Below are 19,873 nucleotides of genomic sequence, written 5' to 3'. Positions count from 1 at the left end.
ATAGGTTGAGGGTATATGCTGTATGTTGTAGCTTACTTATATGGTTTGGACGATCCTTATCCCATGTGTTAGCTTTTGCTGTTGAGTTAGGCCATTTCATTTTGTTAACAAGTTGTATCAATGTAATGGGTCTCCTAGGTTAGGTTGGATCCTGCTCAAAAGGAACAAAAGAGAAAAAGGAAAAATAAAAACCACATATCAGTGTTGCAAAAAGTCCATTTGAGGGGCAATTAAACACTGAAGCTAGCTGCAACGCAAGTTGGTGTCGACGTGTCGTCTTGCTTAGGCAGTATTCTGTGCAGGTATCAAGGCACTAGAGTGCTCGTTACAGTAATGCAGTTAAAAGTCGATGATTAAGCCTTAAAGCTAGTTGCAGCTTCGTCTCTAGGCAACGTTTGGTGTCGACATCAAGGCAGTATGGAGTACGCCTCAATGCTAATGGGCTCTGTTTTGAAGAGACCAACACTAAATCACACATATAACTAGCAAAACAATGTACATATGTATATAATGCTGAATAACTGCTATTTTGTTCGGACAAAACAAAAAGCAATAGCAGCAGTAGAAAAGGAACCAAAGTTACAATAGCAGAGTTAAGCGAAGAATATGCCAAATCGCTGCTATTTTGAGGTATGATGGATAATTTCGGCGTTGAACTTATACTAAGACTAAATAACATTGGTGTTTATTAAGTTTTACATCTGATGAGATTTGCACAAAACAATAAGCTGTCCAGCGTGAAAAATATACCTGAACAAGTAGCTCGGATTTGGAGGGACTAAAGTGGGGAAAACTTCAGGTAAACCCTTAGATATTCGGGACTTGATATATAAGTATAGTGGTCACCAGATTCAATTGATTGGAAGGAGCTATTTGCTTCTTCTTTGTTCTTTTTTCAGCTTTCACTTAAAGAAAAGAAGAAGAGAAACTGTCTTAAACACGGAGAAACTAATTAGAGTTACTGACTAGCTGCTTCTGGATCTCTAGAAAACTTAACAAATTTGTAAAATACTAAAACTCCAGTTCCATCTTTTCCCTTCATTCTTTTTCAATGTGTTTCTCTTTTGGCTGGATCATCCGGCTTGAATGACACCTATGCGGCCTTCTATTTAACTCAAAGACCTCAATTCTCTCTAGAAAGGCTTGATAGAAAATTTAGAGCAGAGAGGAAGGAGGATCGTTATTATTACTTTTTGATAAGTGAGAGGTGGGCAGATTAAATTTGCTTCAAAGAAGATTAGCAATGTTTTGAGGATTGGGTAAACGAAATAGGAAACGGGCCCCACTTTCACTTTGAGGTGGAGAATTTTTTGCTATTATGAGCTATAGTAGTTAAAGCACCTTAATTGTACATTCTCACCATAGAACTTAAACTTTTAGATCAACAGGAATGTTATATAAGATAAAAGGTTTATCCCACGATATTTCATTCACCATAAATGATGTACAATCTACAGGTATTTTCCAGAAACTCACTTTGTAGAAGAATTTTGTTTCTTGGTTTCAAGAAATAATTCCACCTATATTCATTAACCCTGTCAGAATGGGGAAAAGATTTGCAAGATAAACAAGAAGCTTCACCTGGTGCAGTATACTTCGTAGATGCTATGCTCTCTCCCTTACCAAATATTTTTCCTATCACTTAAATTAGCAACCAAATTTCCATCCAACAAGATGTTACTAGGCTTAACATCTCAATGGACCACAGGCTTTAACTAACCATGATGAAGATACTGTAATGTGTAAGACACATCTATCATAATATTCAGTCTTTGCATTATATCTAAAGCATGGTTGTCAGAGTATAGCAACTTCTTAAGGTTCCCATTTGGCATGTACTCTAATAATAAAGCTTTGAAATCATTGCTGGAACAGCCAGTTATGACCTTTGTGAGATTCCAATGGCAAAGGTCTCTCAATATTTCACATTCTGCATCGAAACTCTTGGATGCAACTTGTTGCAAATTTAACACCTTTACTGCAAAAGTGGTACCGCCTTGAAATATCCCCTTATAAACATATTCGAAACTCCCATTGCCAAGCAAATTGCTTTCGCTGAACCAGTTTGTTGCATGTAAAAGTTCATAATATGAAATCTGTGGTGGTCCTGGTTGAGAGATTGAGTTGGTTGTGCTCTTACTGCCATCTTTCCTCAGATATCTTCTAATTGCGATAATCAGGATAAGCCATGCATCACAATTGCAGTAGCAACGAATAACAAAATAATCCGCAAAAGCTTTTTAGTTCTTGAGTTGCTGGATGGACTAATATTGCAAACTGAGACATGAAACTTGGGATGGCCACATAAACCTTTATTGGACAAAAATGATACTAGTGAAACTTTTGAAAGGACCAATGAAGGAATCTCACCTGTTAAGTCATTGAATGAATCATTGAAATACTTGAGATATTTGAAGAGCTTTCAAGTGATTTGGGGATTGAACCAGAGTTTTTTTTTTCTTTTTTTTTCCTAACTGTAACACTTTTGAAGGTCTCCAGCATGTCCTAAATGTTGAGGTATACACAATTACCAGTTTCAGAAAAAAGAAAAGAAAAAGGAGAAGTCTAAGACAATCAAACTTATGACGTCACTGTTGTCTGTTGATGTAGTCAGATGATCATGTGCCAAAGAAAAATTGATCAAGTTTGATAGACGTCCAACTGCCACTGGAAACTCATTTAAGAAATTGATTCATGACAAGTTGGCAGCCTTTGAGTTTCCAATACCTCGATGTAGAGAGCTATTCATTAAGTTTGATGATAAGCTTACCTCTAGAAGATCTTTGAGATTCCAAAGGCTATTTGGTACACTTAAAGTTAACCTATTTGAATCCAAGTTAAAAGCTTTCTCAGAGATTTAATTTCCAAGCCAGACTTTGGAAAAGATAGATTATTATGTGGAGAGTTCATCTTTTGTATCAGTTATGGGATTAATGGAGATATCTCTGGTTTGTTAGTTATGGGATTAATGGAAATATTACTAATATAATGAACCACAAAGGGAGTGAAGCTTTTGTATTTGCAAAGTGTGATTATAGGAGTTGCCAAGTGTTGGTGATCGGGCGGGTTCAGCCTTTCAGTGTTTTCCACAATTAGGATCTACGTTTTGTATCAATTTCGAGTGAGTGCAAAATATGGATTGTGTTTGTGCTTTCAATCTACAATTAAGCTCTTTCATTGGGACAATCCGTTCAACTTGGTAACCAAAAGAGCCAAGATTGTAGTTCATCATTTTACACTGTTTTAGTACACATCTTATATATTAAAGTTATTTGAAACACATACACTCAAAACTTGAAACTAGCACAAGAGAAAAGCGCAAGAAACAAGAAAGTTCAATTCTCGGACCAAATGTTGGTTGTCATCTCAATTGCGGTCACCAAATTTGCTAAAGCCGAAAAGGCCGCAGTACCTGTAAAAAATTTTAAACGGGATCAAACTTGAGTTGGCAGAGTCATTATGGGATAAGAACACATAAGCACACGCAAAAATATACTATAGTAAGAAGACTTGAGTTTTTCACTTCTCCAATATCTACGTAAGCTAAAGTTTTCAACAATTCATCATAACTCAATTTCCACGGACAAAAATGTTGATCCTTCTCCTTATAAAGTACAAGTACTAGATTTATTTACTCGCTGATGAAGTTCTCCTCATACTCAAAAAGTAATAACGAGAATAGCCAACTCAATAGTGAGTTCCAAAGCTTCAATGCTTTTCTTCTCTCTCGTTTTACCTTTTTCTTAGGACTTCTTGGAAAAGGATCATTTCTATCCATGCGACATTAGAATGTTTTAAAAAGTTGGATACTTACCGTTGCATAAACCTTGTTACATCATTTGCGAAGGAGTTCGTGCTTGATCTTCTTGATAATTGCAAGGACATCTTTCATATTCAGCCTCTCATTAGGAGATTCAACTGTGCAATTCAATGCCAACTCCAAAATAGAGGACACACAATGCAACTTCTTCTCAAAATCAGTCTCTTCAGGTTCCCATAAGGTGGCATCAATAATATCATTTGGTGCGACAGGTAGTGAATTACAGACCCAACTCCTCATACTCAAATTTTCGTGAAACATTTCATCAAATGGCCTTCTCCTTGTGAAAGTTTCCATGAGCATAATGCCGTAGCTGTGCACATCACATCTTCGAGAAACCAATCCTACTGATCCATACTCTGATCCGATGTTACAAGAGTAATTATTTTCTTGACGGGCCAAATAAAAATGAAAATAATATCTATATATTTGCTAGATACTAAAAATAGTTGAATCTACCTTGAATAGATAAAAACTTTAAAAACTGAACGTATAATGGGAATGAAACAAGAGTAAGGCAATCAATTGAAACGATGACTGCTAGCAGATTAAAGATGATATTATACAGATTCAATCTATGAGCTCAGTTGGCCAATTCACTTTCACACATAACTTAAGATAAGGTAACACTCCTGCTGACATGCTCGCTAACTTGGCTGAACAATGCAAAATAACTACCTTCTTCACCGAGGCTATAAATCTTCCTTTCAAGATTATATCCACATTGAAGAATGACGTAGTAGGCAAACCTAACATTAGAATCCGAGTGAGGAGAGGCAATTTTATTTTTTATCCTGACTGAGTCTTCTCTGCTTGCTCTGAAAATCCTAGAATCTAGATATCTTTTTGTATGCTTCATTGATGAGGAGCAACCCTTTTTTTTCCTTTCTTCTTTTCTCTGGTAGGCTAGAGTGTAAGGATGAATTCCTCATTCCTAGTATTGTATATATGTATTGCGGAGGTCAGGCATAGACCCCCTCTATGTTCCTTTGGCTTATCTATTTAATCTCCTCTGGGGAAACTTTTGATTAAAAAAAAAAAGATTGATACGATCTGACCACAAGTTTCTTTTTCTTTATCTTCATAGATGCATGAATATAGAGTTTGACATAGTCATATTTTGATGTTTTCAATACCTTTTTTTTCATGCTTAATCTGTGATATGTTATATTTTCTTAAATTAAGCTATCCACTCGAGCTTTTACCCAATTCTAATGTGATACATAACATTAGAACCAGTAAATTAATATGCAATTATAAAAGGACGAAAAGAAAGTTACCTGGTGCGATGTAGCCCATCGTTGCAAGTGTTTTAGTATGAGCAATAGATTCCCCTTCTCCTAATAACTTCGCCAAGCCAAAGTCACTCACATGTCCAACCAGCCTTTCATCTAGCAAGACATTGCTAGGCTTCAAGTCACTATGTACAACAATTGTTACATAACCATGATGGAGATATTCCAAAGCAGATGCAACATCGATCATTATGTCTAATCTTTGGATCATATTCAAGAAGTAACCATCAGAATGTAACCACTGCTCCAGGCTTCCATTGGGCATGTACTCTAGAAGTAAAGCTTTAAAATCCAAGTTAGTACAACTGGTGATAACTTTGGTAAGATTCCTATGGCGAAGGTTGCGTAAAACTTCGCATTCAGAATCAAAACTCTTGAATGCACCTTCAATCTGTAAATTAAACACTTTGATTGCCCTAACCATCCCATTTGCAAAGATGCCCTTGTAAACAGAGCCGTAACCTCCACAGCCGAGCAAGTTGCATTGGTCGAATCCTTGAGTTGCCCTTTCAACTTCAATGTATGAAATCCTGGCTAGTGTTGTTGTAGGAAAGGATTCGGCTTGAGTTGGAACGTTTCTATTCCCACGTCTCCTTAACATAAATGCAACGATTGAGGCAAGTGCCATCAGTGAAGCAACCAATGGGACAAGTATAATCAGTAGCAATTTTCTTCTCCTTGAATGATGAAAAGACCTAGTCATACAAGGCCGGAAAAGCAAATCGCCACATAACTCTTCATTTCCCATAAAAGATTGAGAGGTGAAATTACTTGGGATTTCACCTTCTAATCTATTGAATGATACATTGAAATCCTTCAGATATCGAAGTGACTCCAGTGATTTTGGAATCGTACCTGAAAGAATGTTATTGGATAGATTCACAGATACCAAACTTATCATTTTCCCGAGTGACTCCGGAATAGATCCTTGCAACTCATTATAAGCCAAAGAAAGATAAACAAGACTCTGCAAATCTCCAACTGTGGTGGGAATACTTCCTGAAAGGTGATTCCTTGACAAATCTATGAATGTTATGTGATTCAAGTTACCGAAATCAGGAGGCAGTGAACCAACCAAAGAATTATTTGACAAGTCAAGCTCCAAAAGATCTTTGAGGCTCCATAGACTCATCGGTATGTTAGTGAGCCTATTTGAATTTAGATAAATATTTCTCAAAGAGGTAACGTTACCGATGCAATACGGTATCTGACCCGAAATTTGAGCAGATGACAAATTAGCTATGCCCAACTTCGGCAATTTGCAAAGGCACTCCGGCAACGGTCCACTTAACCTATTATCACCAAGCCCTAAAATTTGAAGATTATGTAAATTACATAATGTTCTTGGCACTGATCTTGTCAAGTCATTGCCGAATAGGGACAAAGCGATTAAGTTACTTAAATTCCCAATTCCTAACGGTATCTGGCCCCTAATTTCACAACGATATAAATAAAACAGTTCAAGAGAAATGGAGAGATTACCAATGGAATTTGGAAGAACACCATTCAGAGGATTATCTGCTAATACTATATGTCTTAAAGATCTGCAGTTCACCAATGAAGTTAAGATACTCAGATGTGGAGACCATAAGTTATTAATGTGCAAGCCCAGAACTTCAAGCTGTCTCAAATCCCCCAACGAGTTAGGAATTTTGCCACTCAATTTGTTATCCTCGAGATATAATTTCTTTAGATTTGAGGAGTTGGAGATTGAGCTGGGTATAACTCCACCAATGTTGTTTACACCAAGATGCAAATACTCTAGGTTTGTTGGCCAGTAGCCTGGAGCAGATGGAAGACTACCTGAAAGGTTATTGAAAGCAAGGTCCATGTCTCTTAGCGTAGAGATATTGAAGAGCTCTTTCGGTATGGAACCACTTAATTTATTACCACCCATATATAGAATCTTCAATTTGTAAAGATTTCCCATCTCTGTAGGTATACCACCTGCCTCATCATGGAGAACAAAAAGATCCAAATTAATGATATATTTTTAATTTTACGATTAATTACATTAAACGGTCTATAATATGATTCAGTTTCGGATACATACAACTTTTTATGTGTTTAATTTTATTAAATTTTAAAAAAGAGAATATATATGTTTGTTGAAAATCTTTGTTCAGTCTTTGATTATAAAAGACAATAGACATCATATTATACTAAAAGTGGAAAGCTCCTACCATCAAAGTTGGATTACCGTTTTGCCCCTGCTGTAAATTAAAATGTAATAAAACATAAAACATCTAATATAATAAATATTAAATAGTAATATTATCATTACATGAAGGCTCAATCATGTTTAGGAGCATTAAGTTATTTTCTGTAATGAATGAAATCCTAATTAAAAAGGATGAGTGAATAAGAAGCTCATAAATCTTATTTTAATGCTCCTCATTCACTTATCTAAACGTGTGCAAGGTAATTCCTAATTAAATAAATATTTAAGTGTGAGTGAAAAAGAAGTTGAGCAGTTCTATTTTAATGCTCCCCATTCACTTCTCACGTTAAAATGCCATTGTAAAGTTGAATGATACTTTTCTCCTTCAAACAAACACAAATATAATTATAATCATAATAAATATTTAAAAAAACAACAAATGTGGAACATAAAGACGATCAGCTTTAGGGAGGCTTTTGGTTTTCCCAAGAATAATCTATGCTTAAAGCAAAATATTTCCTGAGTAATGGATGACGATGGTAGGCTTTATATCACTTTAGAGACCTTATAAATTGTAGTAATTAGAACATTTATTATTCAAACTAAACTTAATCGTCCCTTCAATCCAAGGGAAACCAACATATACACAATTAGGGCCTATTTGGAAAGCCACCAAGGTAATTGGAATTGGATGTAATTACACAGTTTGACCTGTTTGTTTGACCAAGTAATTACACAGTTAGGTGAAAATTGGGTTGTAATTGAGAGGGTGTAATCATACTCTCAAATTTTCGCGCGCGGGGGTGGTGGTGGGAGTTGAGAAGTGGTTGTAATTACACCCTGTAATTACATGGTTACTTTTTAATTTGTTTCTTTTTTGTTTATTTTAATTTCTATTATTTTAATTTATTTTGATTTTTAATTTATTTTTTATTTCTATTATTGTATTTTTTTTTATTTTTTAAATGTATTTTTCTTTTTATATTATTTATTTTTCATTTACTTTCATCTCATTCCCAATATTTTTTTTTAATTCATTTAGCATAACCGTGTTACTATTTTAATTCTTAAAACTACACCTCTTAATATTGGAAAGAATAAGTCATTAACAAACTTGACATATAACAAGTGACGTTATTAAAATATAATTTCATTGTGAATGAGGTTATAGACTTATATTTTCCCTTTCTTTTGAATTATTTAATTAAGTTACGTTAGAACTTACTTATGTAATGTTGGAATTTGACAGAGGAGTATTATGTTAAACTTTTTCTTTTAGATTTTGAATTTAGGTTATGTTTTCATTTTTAAGTTATTTGCTTTCACATTGCATGTTGTTTATTTTTCACTTACATTTAATAGAATTTTTGTCAAGCATTTGGATAATGTTATGGCATTATGTTTATAAATATTATTTTTTTGTCAAACATGCAATCCATGACGTTCTCACAAAAACGTCTTCTTTTAAGTTTTATAATTAATTAACATTAAATATTATTAATTTGAAAAATATATATCAATTATTTTTTACAATATTAGTTACAAATAGCTGATTATTAATTAATATTTTTTCAAGAAACAATGTGTTATTACATAACTAATTTAATATCATTTATAAAGGCAAATATTTTTTTAAATATTAATTTTAAATTTTTTATAATTAAGTTTTATTTTTAAATTAAACTAACTGTGTGATTACACTTGTGCAAGCAAACAACACGCTTGTAGTTACTCTGTAATTACGTTATGACAAATAAACAGGTCGTTGTAATTATACTACTGTGTAATTATTACCCTAGTAATTACACCAATTCTAATTACCAGGTGGCTTTCCAAACAAGCGCTTAAAGTGTTACTAATGATTGTATAATACCTGCCACATCAAAGAGAACAAAAAGATCCAAATCAATGTTATATTTTTAATTTTACGATTAATTACATTAAACGGTCTGTAATATGATTCAGTTTCAAATACACACAATTTTTTATGTGTTTAGTTTTTATAAAATTTAAAAAAGAGAATATGTACATATAAATATATATTTGTTGAAAATCTTTGTTCAGCCTTTGATTATAAAAGCAAATAGACATTTATTGAAATATAGATCTTTTGTTCTCTTTTTCAATCAAATGCGTGAATACAATTTTTCATCAAGAATATTTAACTTCTTTCTTAAATTTTATTTAAATATACACAATTAAAGTGTTACTAATGAATTATGAAATTAATTAATCTGTTGTAAAAACCCATTAGATGCTCAATTTAATTTTGATCAAGCATGATCTTTTATAAATAGACTTGAAATAAAGTGCTTCCGATGAACATATGATTTTTTTTTATGAGACCAATCTATTCACCTCTTGCAAAAACTAGGAAGTCATTAGTATATTAATTTTATATATTAGAAAGTTTATCCTGAAATATTTATAAACTTCATCATATTACCCTTTAATTGTAAGAAATTTATTGCAGTAACGTTTTCAGATGAATCTTTTAAATTTTCATGCATTCTTTTCATCTTCTAGTGTTGAATTGGAGGAGTTGTTTTTAATAATTTAATAAATTATTCATTCAAAGCAGTACATGAACCAAACTCACACTAACCAATTTTCTTTTTGCATAAATTAAGAGAATTGAAAAGTTGCATTAAATAAGTTCATTGAGACTAAATTAATTTGACTAATTTAATACAAACCAGATTTATATAATAAAGCACATTATTTTTACTGCTACAAAAGGCCAAGCAAGATGAAACTTCTCCTTCATCACTACCCAAGAGGTGTTGCTTGAGTCTTGACTCTTGACGTTACTTTTGAATATTTTTAGACATTGAAGTATGCACATATCGTTGGTGGTTATGCTATACGCCTATACCAAGACCATAGAAGCATGGATATGAGAGGATGACATTAGGATGTTGGTGGAGCAAAGAATCTTGAACAAATTTTGTATTGACAATCGGAATGCATTCATTCTAGCTTAATTATTGTGAAGAATATAAGATTGCTTTTAATGTAAATGATAGACGGAGTGAGATATAGCAAGAGACAGGAGGGTGAGGTGTTATCACACAAAAAATTTAACCTTGCCCATCCTCCTGTCGTCTATAACAATTTTCTCTATTTTCATCTGGCCCTCCGTAATAATGATGTATCTTTTATTCTTGCACTTTGTTATTTAGCTAAAATAGATAGCTTTAAAAAGCATTACTCTTTGATAGCAATATTTGGTATACTTTCTTGTGGTTTTGTTTTCCTATCAGAATTTTTTGTGACGTAAGAAAAACAATATACATTTATAATATTGTATTTCTTCATGGCATGTTAGTATTTTTATATTTCTATTATATTTTTAAAGTATTGATGAAGTTTCTACTGCAATATATCATATTAATTCGACATGATTATTTAGATTTATTATATTTTATAACTCAATTTATTTCATAAAATATATATGTAGTGAAAAAATAATTGTCTTTAAATAACAAATTTTCTACTGTCAATTTATGGGTTACACGTGCAACGCATGTGTCCCATAACTAATTTATTGAAATATGTATCTTTTGTTCTGTTTTTCAATCAAAGGCATGAGTACAATTTTTCAACAAGAATATTTGACTTCTTTCTTAAATTTTATTTAAATATAAATACTTTAAAAAAAATATAATTTTAGTTTTGTCTTTTAATACTTATATTATTATATACTTAGTTACAAATGTATATCATAGGGAGTAAAATTTCGATAGTACAGATGATGTAAGTGTTTGATTTTAAATAAATACGAAATTGAATCATATTACATGGGTGTTAGTATAGTTAACCTTTAATTTTACTCTAACTTCTATGCAACCGCTAAGAGAGTATGTATGGACTTAATAAGTTTATTTGCTTGCTCAAGTGTACCAGCACTGCATCAATATATATAGATAATAGTGCAATCGATAATCAAGAACTTCCATAGATGATGCAAGACTAGCCTAGATTATCAAACAAAAACATTTTGCTTGAGAATTACCTGTTAAATTATTGTGCGACAAAGCCAAATATTGAAGCTTTCTCAAATCCCCCAATGAATTAGGAATTTTACCACTCAATTTGTTATTTTTGAGAGATAACCTCTTTAGATTGGAGGAATTGGAGATTGAGCTTGGTATAACTCCACCAATGCCGTTTCCACCAAGATCCAAATACCTTAGGTTTGTTGGCCAGTAGCTTGGAGCAGATGGAAGACTACCTGAAAGGTTATTGAAAGCAAGTGTCATCTCTCTTAGCGTAGAGATATTGAAGAGCTCTTCCGGTATGGAACCACTTAATTTATTAAAATGCATAAATAGTTACTCCAGTTTGTGAAGATTCCCCATCTCTCTAGGTAGAACTGTCAATATGGGCTTGGCAAGCGAGGCGAGCCCAGCCCAACCTAACCCTTTATTTAAATAGGGTTGGGCTAAGATTTCTTTGACCCATATAGAAGTGAGGCTCAAAAGCCCAGCCTCTCTTGGCCCGCCAGCCTCAAATGTTGGGCTGAGGCCAGCCCTTGAGGCAAGAAAAGAATAATAAATTAATTTACTTTTAAAAAAAATATAAGTAAATTAAACAAAAAGATAAAAAGTAATGAGAAAAAAAATGTACTTACTACTAAGTACGAGTAGTAATTAGAAACTGGAGTAATACTTTTTAGTCTTAGAATTTATGTTATGTTTAATTTCTTTTGAACGTGATCTGAATTAGTCATTAAAAATAATAATTTATATTTATTCTCTTGAATTTTCTTCTATGATAGGTATTTGCGCAAGAATGGTTGGTAGAAGATTCTATTTCAGATTGCAAAAGTTTCATGTTCAAATTGTATCAAAAATCACTTAGAAAATGTTATTTCGGAAGACGAAAAAACTTGGGCTGGCCCATCCTAGCCCGCAGCCCGCTTAGGGCTAGGTTGGGCTGCCATTTTACAGGCCTTTCAATTTAATAAATTATTCATTCAAAGCAGTACATGAACCAAACTCACACTAACCAATTTTCTTTTCGTATAAATTAAGAGAATTGAAAAGTTGCATTAAATAAGTTAAATGAGACTAGATTCATTTGACTAATTTAATACAAACCAGATTTATCTAATAAAGCACATTATTCTTACTGCTATAAAAGGCCAAGCAAGATGAAACTTCTCCTTCATCACTACCCAAGAGGTGTTGCTTAAGTCTTGACTCTTGACGTTACTTTTGAATATTTTTAGACATTGAACTATGCACATATAGTTGGTGGCTATGCTATACGCCTATACCAAGACCATAGAAGCATGGATATGAGAGGAGTACAATGGGATGTTGGTGGAGCAAAGAATCTTGAACAAATTTTGTATTGACAATCAGTGTGCGTTCGTTCTAGCTTAATTATTGTGAAGAATATAAGATTGTTTTTAATGTAAATGATAGACGGAGTGACATGTAGCAAGACACAGGAGGGTGAGGTGTTATCACACAAAAGATTTAACCTCTATTTTCTTTATTTTCATCGGCCCCTCCGTAATAATGATGTATATTTTATTCTTGCACTTTGTTATTTAGCTAAAATACATAGCTTTAAAAGGCATTAGTCTTTGATAGCAATATTTGGTATACTTTCTTGTGGTTCTGTTTTCCTATCAGAATTTTTTGAAACGTAAGAAAAACAATATACATTTATAATATTGTATTTCTTCATGCATGTTAGTATTTTTTATATTTCTATTATATTTTTGAAGTATTGGTGAAGTTTGTAATGCAATATATCAAATTAATTCACATGATTATTTGGATTTAATTATATTTTATAACTCAATTTATTTCATAAAATATATATGTAGTGAATAAATAATTGTCTTTAAATACAAATTTTCTAATGTCAATTTACGGGCTACACGTGCAACGTGTCCCATAACTAATTTATTGAAATATGTGTCTTTTGTTCTGTTTTTCAATCAAAGGCGTGAGTACAATTTTTCAACAAGAATATTTAACTTCTTTCTTAAATTTTATAAAAATAAATGCTTAGAAAGAATTAATTGATTATATTAATTTGTCTTTTAATACTTATATTTTAATATACTTATAGGGAGTAAAATTTTGATAGTACAGATGGTGTACGTGTTTGATTTTAAATATATCCGAAACTGAGTCATATTACATGGGTGTTAGTGTAATTAACCTTTCATTTAACTCTAACTTCTATGAAACCGCTAAGAAAGAGTATATATAGACTTAACAAGTTTATTTTATTGCCCAAATTTACTAGTGCTTCAATATATAGATAATGGTGCAATCTATAATCAACAACTTCCCTAGATGATGTAAGACTAGCCTGGATTATCAAACAAGAACATTTTGCTTTGGAATTACCTGTTAAATTATTGGCCGACAAAGCTAAATATTCAAGCTGTCTCAAATCCCCCAACGAGTTGGAATTTGGCCACTCAAATTGTTTTCGTGAAGATATAGTTCCTTTAGATTTGAGGAATTGGAAATTGAGCTAGGTATGACTCCACCTATGTTGTTTGCACCAAGGTTCAAAAACTGTAGATTTGTTAGGCAGTAGTCTGGAGCAGATGGAAGACTACCTGAAAGGTTATTGAAAGAAAGATCCATCTCTCTTAGCGTAGAGATATTGAAGAGGTCTTCTTGTATGTAACTGCTTAACTTATTAGAATACATAATTAGTTTCTCTAATTTGTGAAGATTCCCCATCTCTCTGGGTATAACGACCTGCCACATCATAGAGAGCAAAAAGATCCAAATTAATGTTATATTTTTATTTTTACGATTAATTACATTAAACGGTTTGTAATATGATTCAGTTCGAATACACACAATTATTTATGTATTTAATTTTTATTAAATTTTAAAAAGAGAATATATATGTTTATTGAAAATCTTTGTTTAGCCTTTGATTATAAAAGAAAATAGATTTATTGAAATATGTATCTTTTGTTCTCTCTTTCAATCAAAGGCGTGACAACAGTATTTAACTTCTTTCTTAAATTTTATAAAAATATATGCTTAGAAAGAATTAATTAATTATATTAATTTGTCTTTTAATACTTATATTTTAATACATAGTCAAACCTCTCTATAACGACACCCCCATATGACACCACCTCTCTATAACAACCAAGTTTTTTTGGAACCGATTTTTTTGTTATATTTTACTTCTCTATAACAACATTTCACCTATCATAACAACCAACTTTATAACAGTACGCTCTTTGTAAAGTTACCCCTCATATAACAGCTATCTTATTCTTTTGGTAATATAATTAATCATCTTTATAAAAATAGAATATCTATGATTACCAATAATAAACGGAATAGTAGTAAACGGAAAAAGGGGATAACATCATGGGGACCTGCTGCCGGTCGCCTGAGGTTGCAACTTGTGAATAGTAGTAGACGGAAAAAGGGGATAACATAAACACCCAAAGACCCGGAGATGAGAATAAGATGGTTTCCGTTGATAAAAGACTTCTAAAGGGGATTTGTGACCCAACAACTTGCTTGGTAAAATATTAAGAAGATAAGTCGCCATTTGCAATGCATGATGCCAAAAAAATGGAGGAATGGAGGCATGAGCAAGAAGAGTTCAGATGACATTATTTATTGAACGAATTTTTCTTTCGGCTTTCCCATTTTGAGAGGATGTATGAGGACACGAAAGACGGAAAGACATCCCATTGGACGCACAAAATTTTCCGAATTGACCATTATCATATTCCTTCCCATTATTTCATTGGACATTTTTGATAGGACGTTCAAATTGAGTAAGGATATGGGACTTAAAATCTATGAATTTTGAGTAAACATCAGATTTTATAGCCAAAGGGAAAGTCTACAAAAAATTAGTAAAATCATCCAAGAACAAAACATAATAACGATGCCCCATAGAACTCAAAATGGGAGAAGTCGACAAATCACTATGAATAATGTCAAACGGAAATAAAGTCTCGGAAATAGAGCTAGCAAAAGGCAACTTAACATGTTTACCAAGAACGCAAGAATGACAAATACTAGATGAACTAGAACTATTACATTCAATGCTTTTATTGTGCCTAAGAAAATCCAAAATAGAAGCTCCCGGGTGGCCCAAACGATCATGCCAACGTGTAGAAGACAAGGCAGCAAAAGTTGATGGTGAATGGATGGGGTGTTTGAAAGTGGACAATGGATAAAGAGCACCCCTACTATTACATCTCATGAGAGCCATCCCCATCCGGAATCCTTCACAGAAAACCCATAAGGATCAAATTCAACACTTACAGAGTTATCAGTAGTAAATTTACGAACCGATATTAAATTCTTTATGAGTTTTGGAGCAAGAAGGACATTATTTAATAATAATGGAGGGTTCAGGGGAGGAAATTTAGCACGACCACAACCCCGAATTGGAATTGACTTACCATCACCAACAACAATGCCAGTATTATGATCGCTCAAATTAAAATAAGACGAGAGAGTACCTTTTGTGGATGTCATATGGGATGTGGCGCCGGTATCCATATACCAATTTGGATCGGGTTGGCTCAACGTCATCGTGTGCATGGCTGATTCAATATCAGTCGGAGTCCACTGCGTCGTTGGGCTTGCTGCTGTGGTCGCGAGCCCAAAATTCCAGGTTGGGCCATCGACCTGCCACCAGAAGAAGGTGGCTGCGGCTGCCACTACTGCTGTGGCCGAGCCCACTGCTGGGTGGGATACGGGCAAGGGGGAGCCCATTGCGGCATCCACCCCCATGGCCACAGTGAAGAGGACTGCTGGCATTGCTGCTGCATGGGGACCTGCTGCTGGTCGCCTGAGGCACGACCACCATGGCGACGGTTGGTACTGCCGCCGCCAGAACCACGGCCACCGCCGTTATTTTTCCCGCCGCTAGAGCCACGATTTTTGTGGTTATTTTTTCCCCGATGATGGTGAGCACGACCTGAATTTTCCATAGGAGTGGAGTCATCAAACTCACGTTGGGAATTAGCCACCATAGCCGTGGGCGAGTCATCATGCATTTCAGCCAACACCTTTTCCTCAAGGCACAGACTTGATCGAGCTTCGGAGAATGATGGAAGAGGCTTACTTTGCCGGATGTAGGTGCCCACATTCTTGTACACCTCGGTGAGGCCAGCCACCATTTGAAGAACGAGGCGGTTGTCAGTCACCGGAGCCCCCACGCTCTTGAGTTGATCGGCCACGGTCTTGAGTCGTTGACAATATGCCGAAGCGTTCGGAAAATCCCGCAACTTTACATGAGAGAAATCATGTTCCAATGCAACGGCACGGGAGTTTTTGTTGTCTTGAAAAAGATTACGGAGGCGATCCCAGGCTTCCTTTGCCGATAGATCTTCTTCGATGATCGTATGCAATAAGTCAGTGGAGATGGTTGCATACACCCATTGAAGTACCATGGCATCCAAGGTGGACCACAACTCCTTTTCTTTGTCGGTGGAAGGAGCCTTCTCCTTTCCGGTCGGGAGAATGTGGGAAAGGACACGGTGAGACCGGGCATGAAGCTTGAATAATTCGGCCCAAGCCGAATAATGATCCGTTTCCATCTCAAGAACGATAGGAATGTGATTCTTGATGTTGGAGACAGCCATAGCAGGATGGAACTTGGTGTCTGCCATTGATGGAAAGCAAGAAGGTGGACGGAAAAAGAAGAAGGAAGAGGACGACGGAAAAAAATTAGGGCAGCGGAAGAGGAGGAAAAGAAACCCTAGTATATGATACCATGAAAGAGATTAATTCCGTGATTATTCTCATTGATGGAATTGGTAAATATACCATAGTTACAATGTCCTATTAGGATACAAAATATACTAACCTAAATTAGAAGATTTACAAAATATTCTATGACTACATATTTACATTATTTATCATTTATAACAGTACGCTCTTTGTAAAGTTACCCCTCATATAACAGCTATCTTATTCTTTTGGTAATATAATTAATCATCTTTATAAAAATAGAATATCTATGATTACCAATAATAAGTGTAGAGATTATGACCAAATATTTAATCATTTAATAAACTATTTATGACCAAAAAAATCATATGAATATATATATTTTCATCATTAATCGATTTCCCTTCATTATACAAAGTGTGATTAAGCTTAGGATTTGACAATTAAAAATGAAAATTAGATTTGATGCATTTTTTTTGCCTATTACAACGAAGTATTATTTAAATGTCAATGTTGTTATAGGTGTATAAAAGTCATTCTTTATAACAACTGAAAAATTTCGGACCCAACAATACTATTATAGAATTCTGGTGCTCGAACACCCATTGACCCCGACTCGAGCTTTTTATTTATTTTTAAATTTTTTTTATATAGAAATTTCTTAGAACTGACTATATAAATTTCAGTAGCACCCATTAAACAAAAGGTCCAATCGGTGCTTCGGTTGAGACCCACACTTTGGGACGTTGTGAGACTGAGACGTAGTTGTTGTATTGCAAAAGATGGTGCTCCCATATTGGTTATTTTGAACATATTTCTCCTTTTTTCCTCAAAAACGTTTTTAGAAAATTCATCCAATAAAACATCATGCACACGTCCAATCGCCTATGTAGTATTGTAAATAGAGCAGGGCTGGTGATATTATTATGAGGTCAGAGCAACACGATTTATTGAATTAAAATCAATAATTTTATTTATAGAATATAGAACACATGATTATGAATACTAACGCAAAGCAGGCTAAAGGCAGAATGAGAAAAGTATGTACCTTGCAAGTTGTTTCCGCCAAGGTTTAATCTTTCAAGCCTCTCCAAGTTCACAATTTCTGGTGGAATGGTCCCATCGAAGTTATTGTATGACATTGACAAGTCATACAATTCCGTGCAATTAGACAAACCAGCTGGAATGTGACCAATCAAATGGTTGGAAATTATTGAAATGCTCTTGATTCTTTGAAGACAGCGGCATATATCTACAGGAAGACTCCCTGATAATTCATTTAATGTGAGAGCTAAAATTTCCAACGAGGAAATGTTGAAAATGGTAATTGGAATTGAACCAGTAAGGTGGTTAATGACTAAAAACAACTCCTTTAGACTCTGAAGGTTGCCAATATCTTTGGGAATACTGCCTCGAAGTTGATTGTTTTTAATACTGAGAGTTTCTAACTTGGATAGGTTAGAAATAGAAGCAGGGGGTATACCCGAGAAACCGTTGTTATCAAGAATTAACATTTGAAGCTCAGAACAAAAACCAAACCACATTGGAATCTCTCCACTGAAATTATTGTACCCGAGATTCATCACCTTCAATCGACGTAAACGAGACAAACCTTGAGGGAGGTCTCCATGTAAATAATTTCTACTAAAATCGAGAGAAACAAGAAACGAGAGGTTTCCTAACTGTGGTGGAATGGACCCATGAATGTCCATGTTGGATACATTTAGTACAGTTACCCTTTGGTGGCGAGAGCCACAAGTGACTCCAATCCAATCACATATGGAAACTTGAGAAGACCAATTTAGGGATAAGGGATGAGAAGAATTTAGAGTAACTCTGGCTTTGAAGGCTAGAAGAGCAGATTGATCAGTGCTTATGTTTGCGGCAATGCATGCCACTAAGAAATAGAGTAATTGCAAGACAAAAGAAAGAAGAAAAGAGCTAGCTTTCTCCATGGATACAACTGAGTACTGATGTTTGTAGTAAGTATAAAAATAAGGACTGAAGGGTTCAGCTATAAATAGGGATAAAAGGTTGATAAGCAAGGTACGAGAGCAAAGCAATGCGTGAATAAGGGGCTGTAAATTTTCCAGAGGAAGAAGACTTGTAGACTTTACAAGTCTTCTGAAAGTCAACCCCAAAAGAGTCGTTTTTTCTTTATTTTCCTATGAAGTGTGACTTGACTTGACTGTCCGTCTTCGGCATATTATGTTGGTCCACAAACTAAATATCACTTTGATTATTAAAATGTTAATAACAGAAGAATCACATAGCGATGTTTAAAATCAAGATGATGAATTATTAACCAAGTTTGATCAAGAAGAGCACATTGATGCTTGCAGCTAGGGGCGGATGTAGCCTTTCAGCTAGGGGTTCATTTGAAATCATAATTTTCGACACAAAATATATATAATCACAACAACTGTTATATCTAAAACCGTAATTTTAGTACAATGAATTCAATACTGAGAATCTTACACATCCATCGATATGCGAACACTTTTTTTTTTTAATGAGAATAAGACACCATTCATCTTTGTGTTTACACATCTCATACCGGAGAACATAACTAATAAGCTTTGCATATCTTACCATAAAGAATGATAATTGAAAAAGATTAGAATTTTCAAGTTAGCTCCCCAACTACCCTTGTAAGTAATTTTGGTTGACATTTGAAAGAGTAGGGATGAATAATGAATGCAGCAGCAATTTACACTACAAGAAAGTTAGGATACGACGACATTATATAAATGTCATATTACACTACTTAAATGTCACAAATTCGTTTCCCGACATTTAATTTACATTTGTGTCAAATGTCGTATATTTCAGTGTCGGGAATTTTCCGACATTTAGGCAAATGTCGGTAAGAAATTTACGACATTTTTGAAATCAC

General features: G+C 34.1%; 2 protein-coding genes across 2 annotated transcripts; both read right to left on the bottom strand.

Moving 5' to 3' along the window:
• Positions 1-1,283: 1,283 nt before the first annotated feature.
• Positions 1,284-19,003, bottom strand: LOC132624264 (probable LRR receptor-like serine/threonine-protein kinase At3g47570). The gene is made up of 5 exons (XM_060339069.1): positions 18,026-19,003; positions 11,292-11,510; positions 5,101-7,062; positions 3,815-4,179; positions 1,284-3,412 (listed from the first exon to the last, which is right to left on the bottom strand). Exons 1-4 carry the CDS (start codon positions 18,930-18,932, stop codon positions 3,836-3,838), a joined length of 3,432 nt encoding a protein of 1,143 aa, XP_060195052.1. The 5' UTR covers positions 18,933-19,003; the 3' UTR covers positions 1,284-3,412; positions 3,815-3,835.
• Positions 1,716-3,778, bottom strand: LOC132624512 (receptor kinase-like protein Xa21). The gene is made up of 2 exons (XM_060339279.1): positions 3,636-3,778; positions 1,716-2,163 (listed from the first exon to the last, which is right to left on the bottom strand). Exons 1-2 carry the CDS (start codon positions 3,776-3,778, stop codon positions 1,716-1,718), a joined length of 591 nt encoding a protein of 196 aa, XP_060195262.1.
• Positions 19,004-19,873: the final 870 nt, after the last annotated feature.

Source organism: Lycium barbarum, chromosome 12 (assembly GCF_019175385.1).
Source record: "Lycium barbarum isolate Lr01 chromosome 12, ASM1917538v2, whole genome shotgun sequence".
Classification (NCBI taxonomy): Eukaryota; Viridiplantae; Streptophyta; class Magnoliopsida; order Solanales; family Solanaceae; genus Lycium; species Lycium barbarum.
Note: the sequence above shows the minus strand (reverse complement) of the source record. Positions and strands in the feature narration are given on the sequence as shown.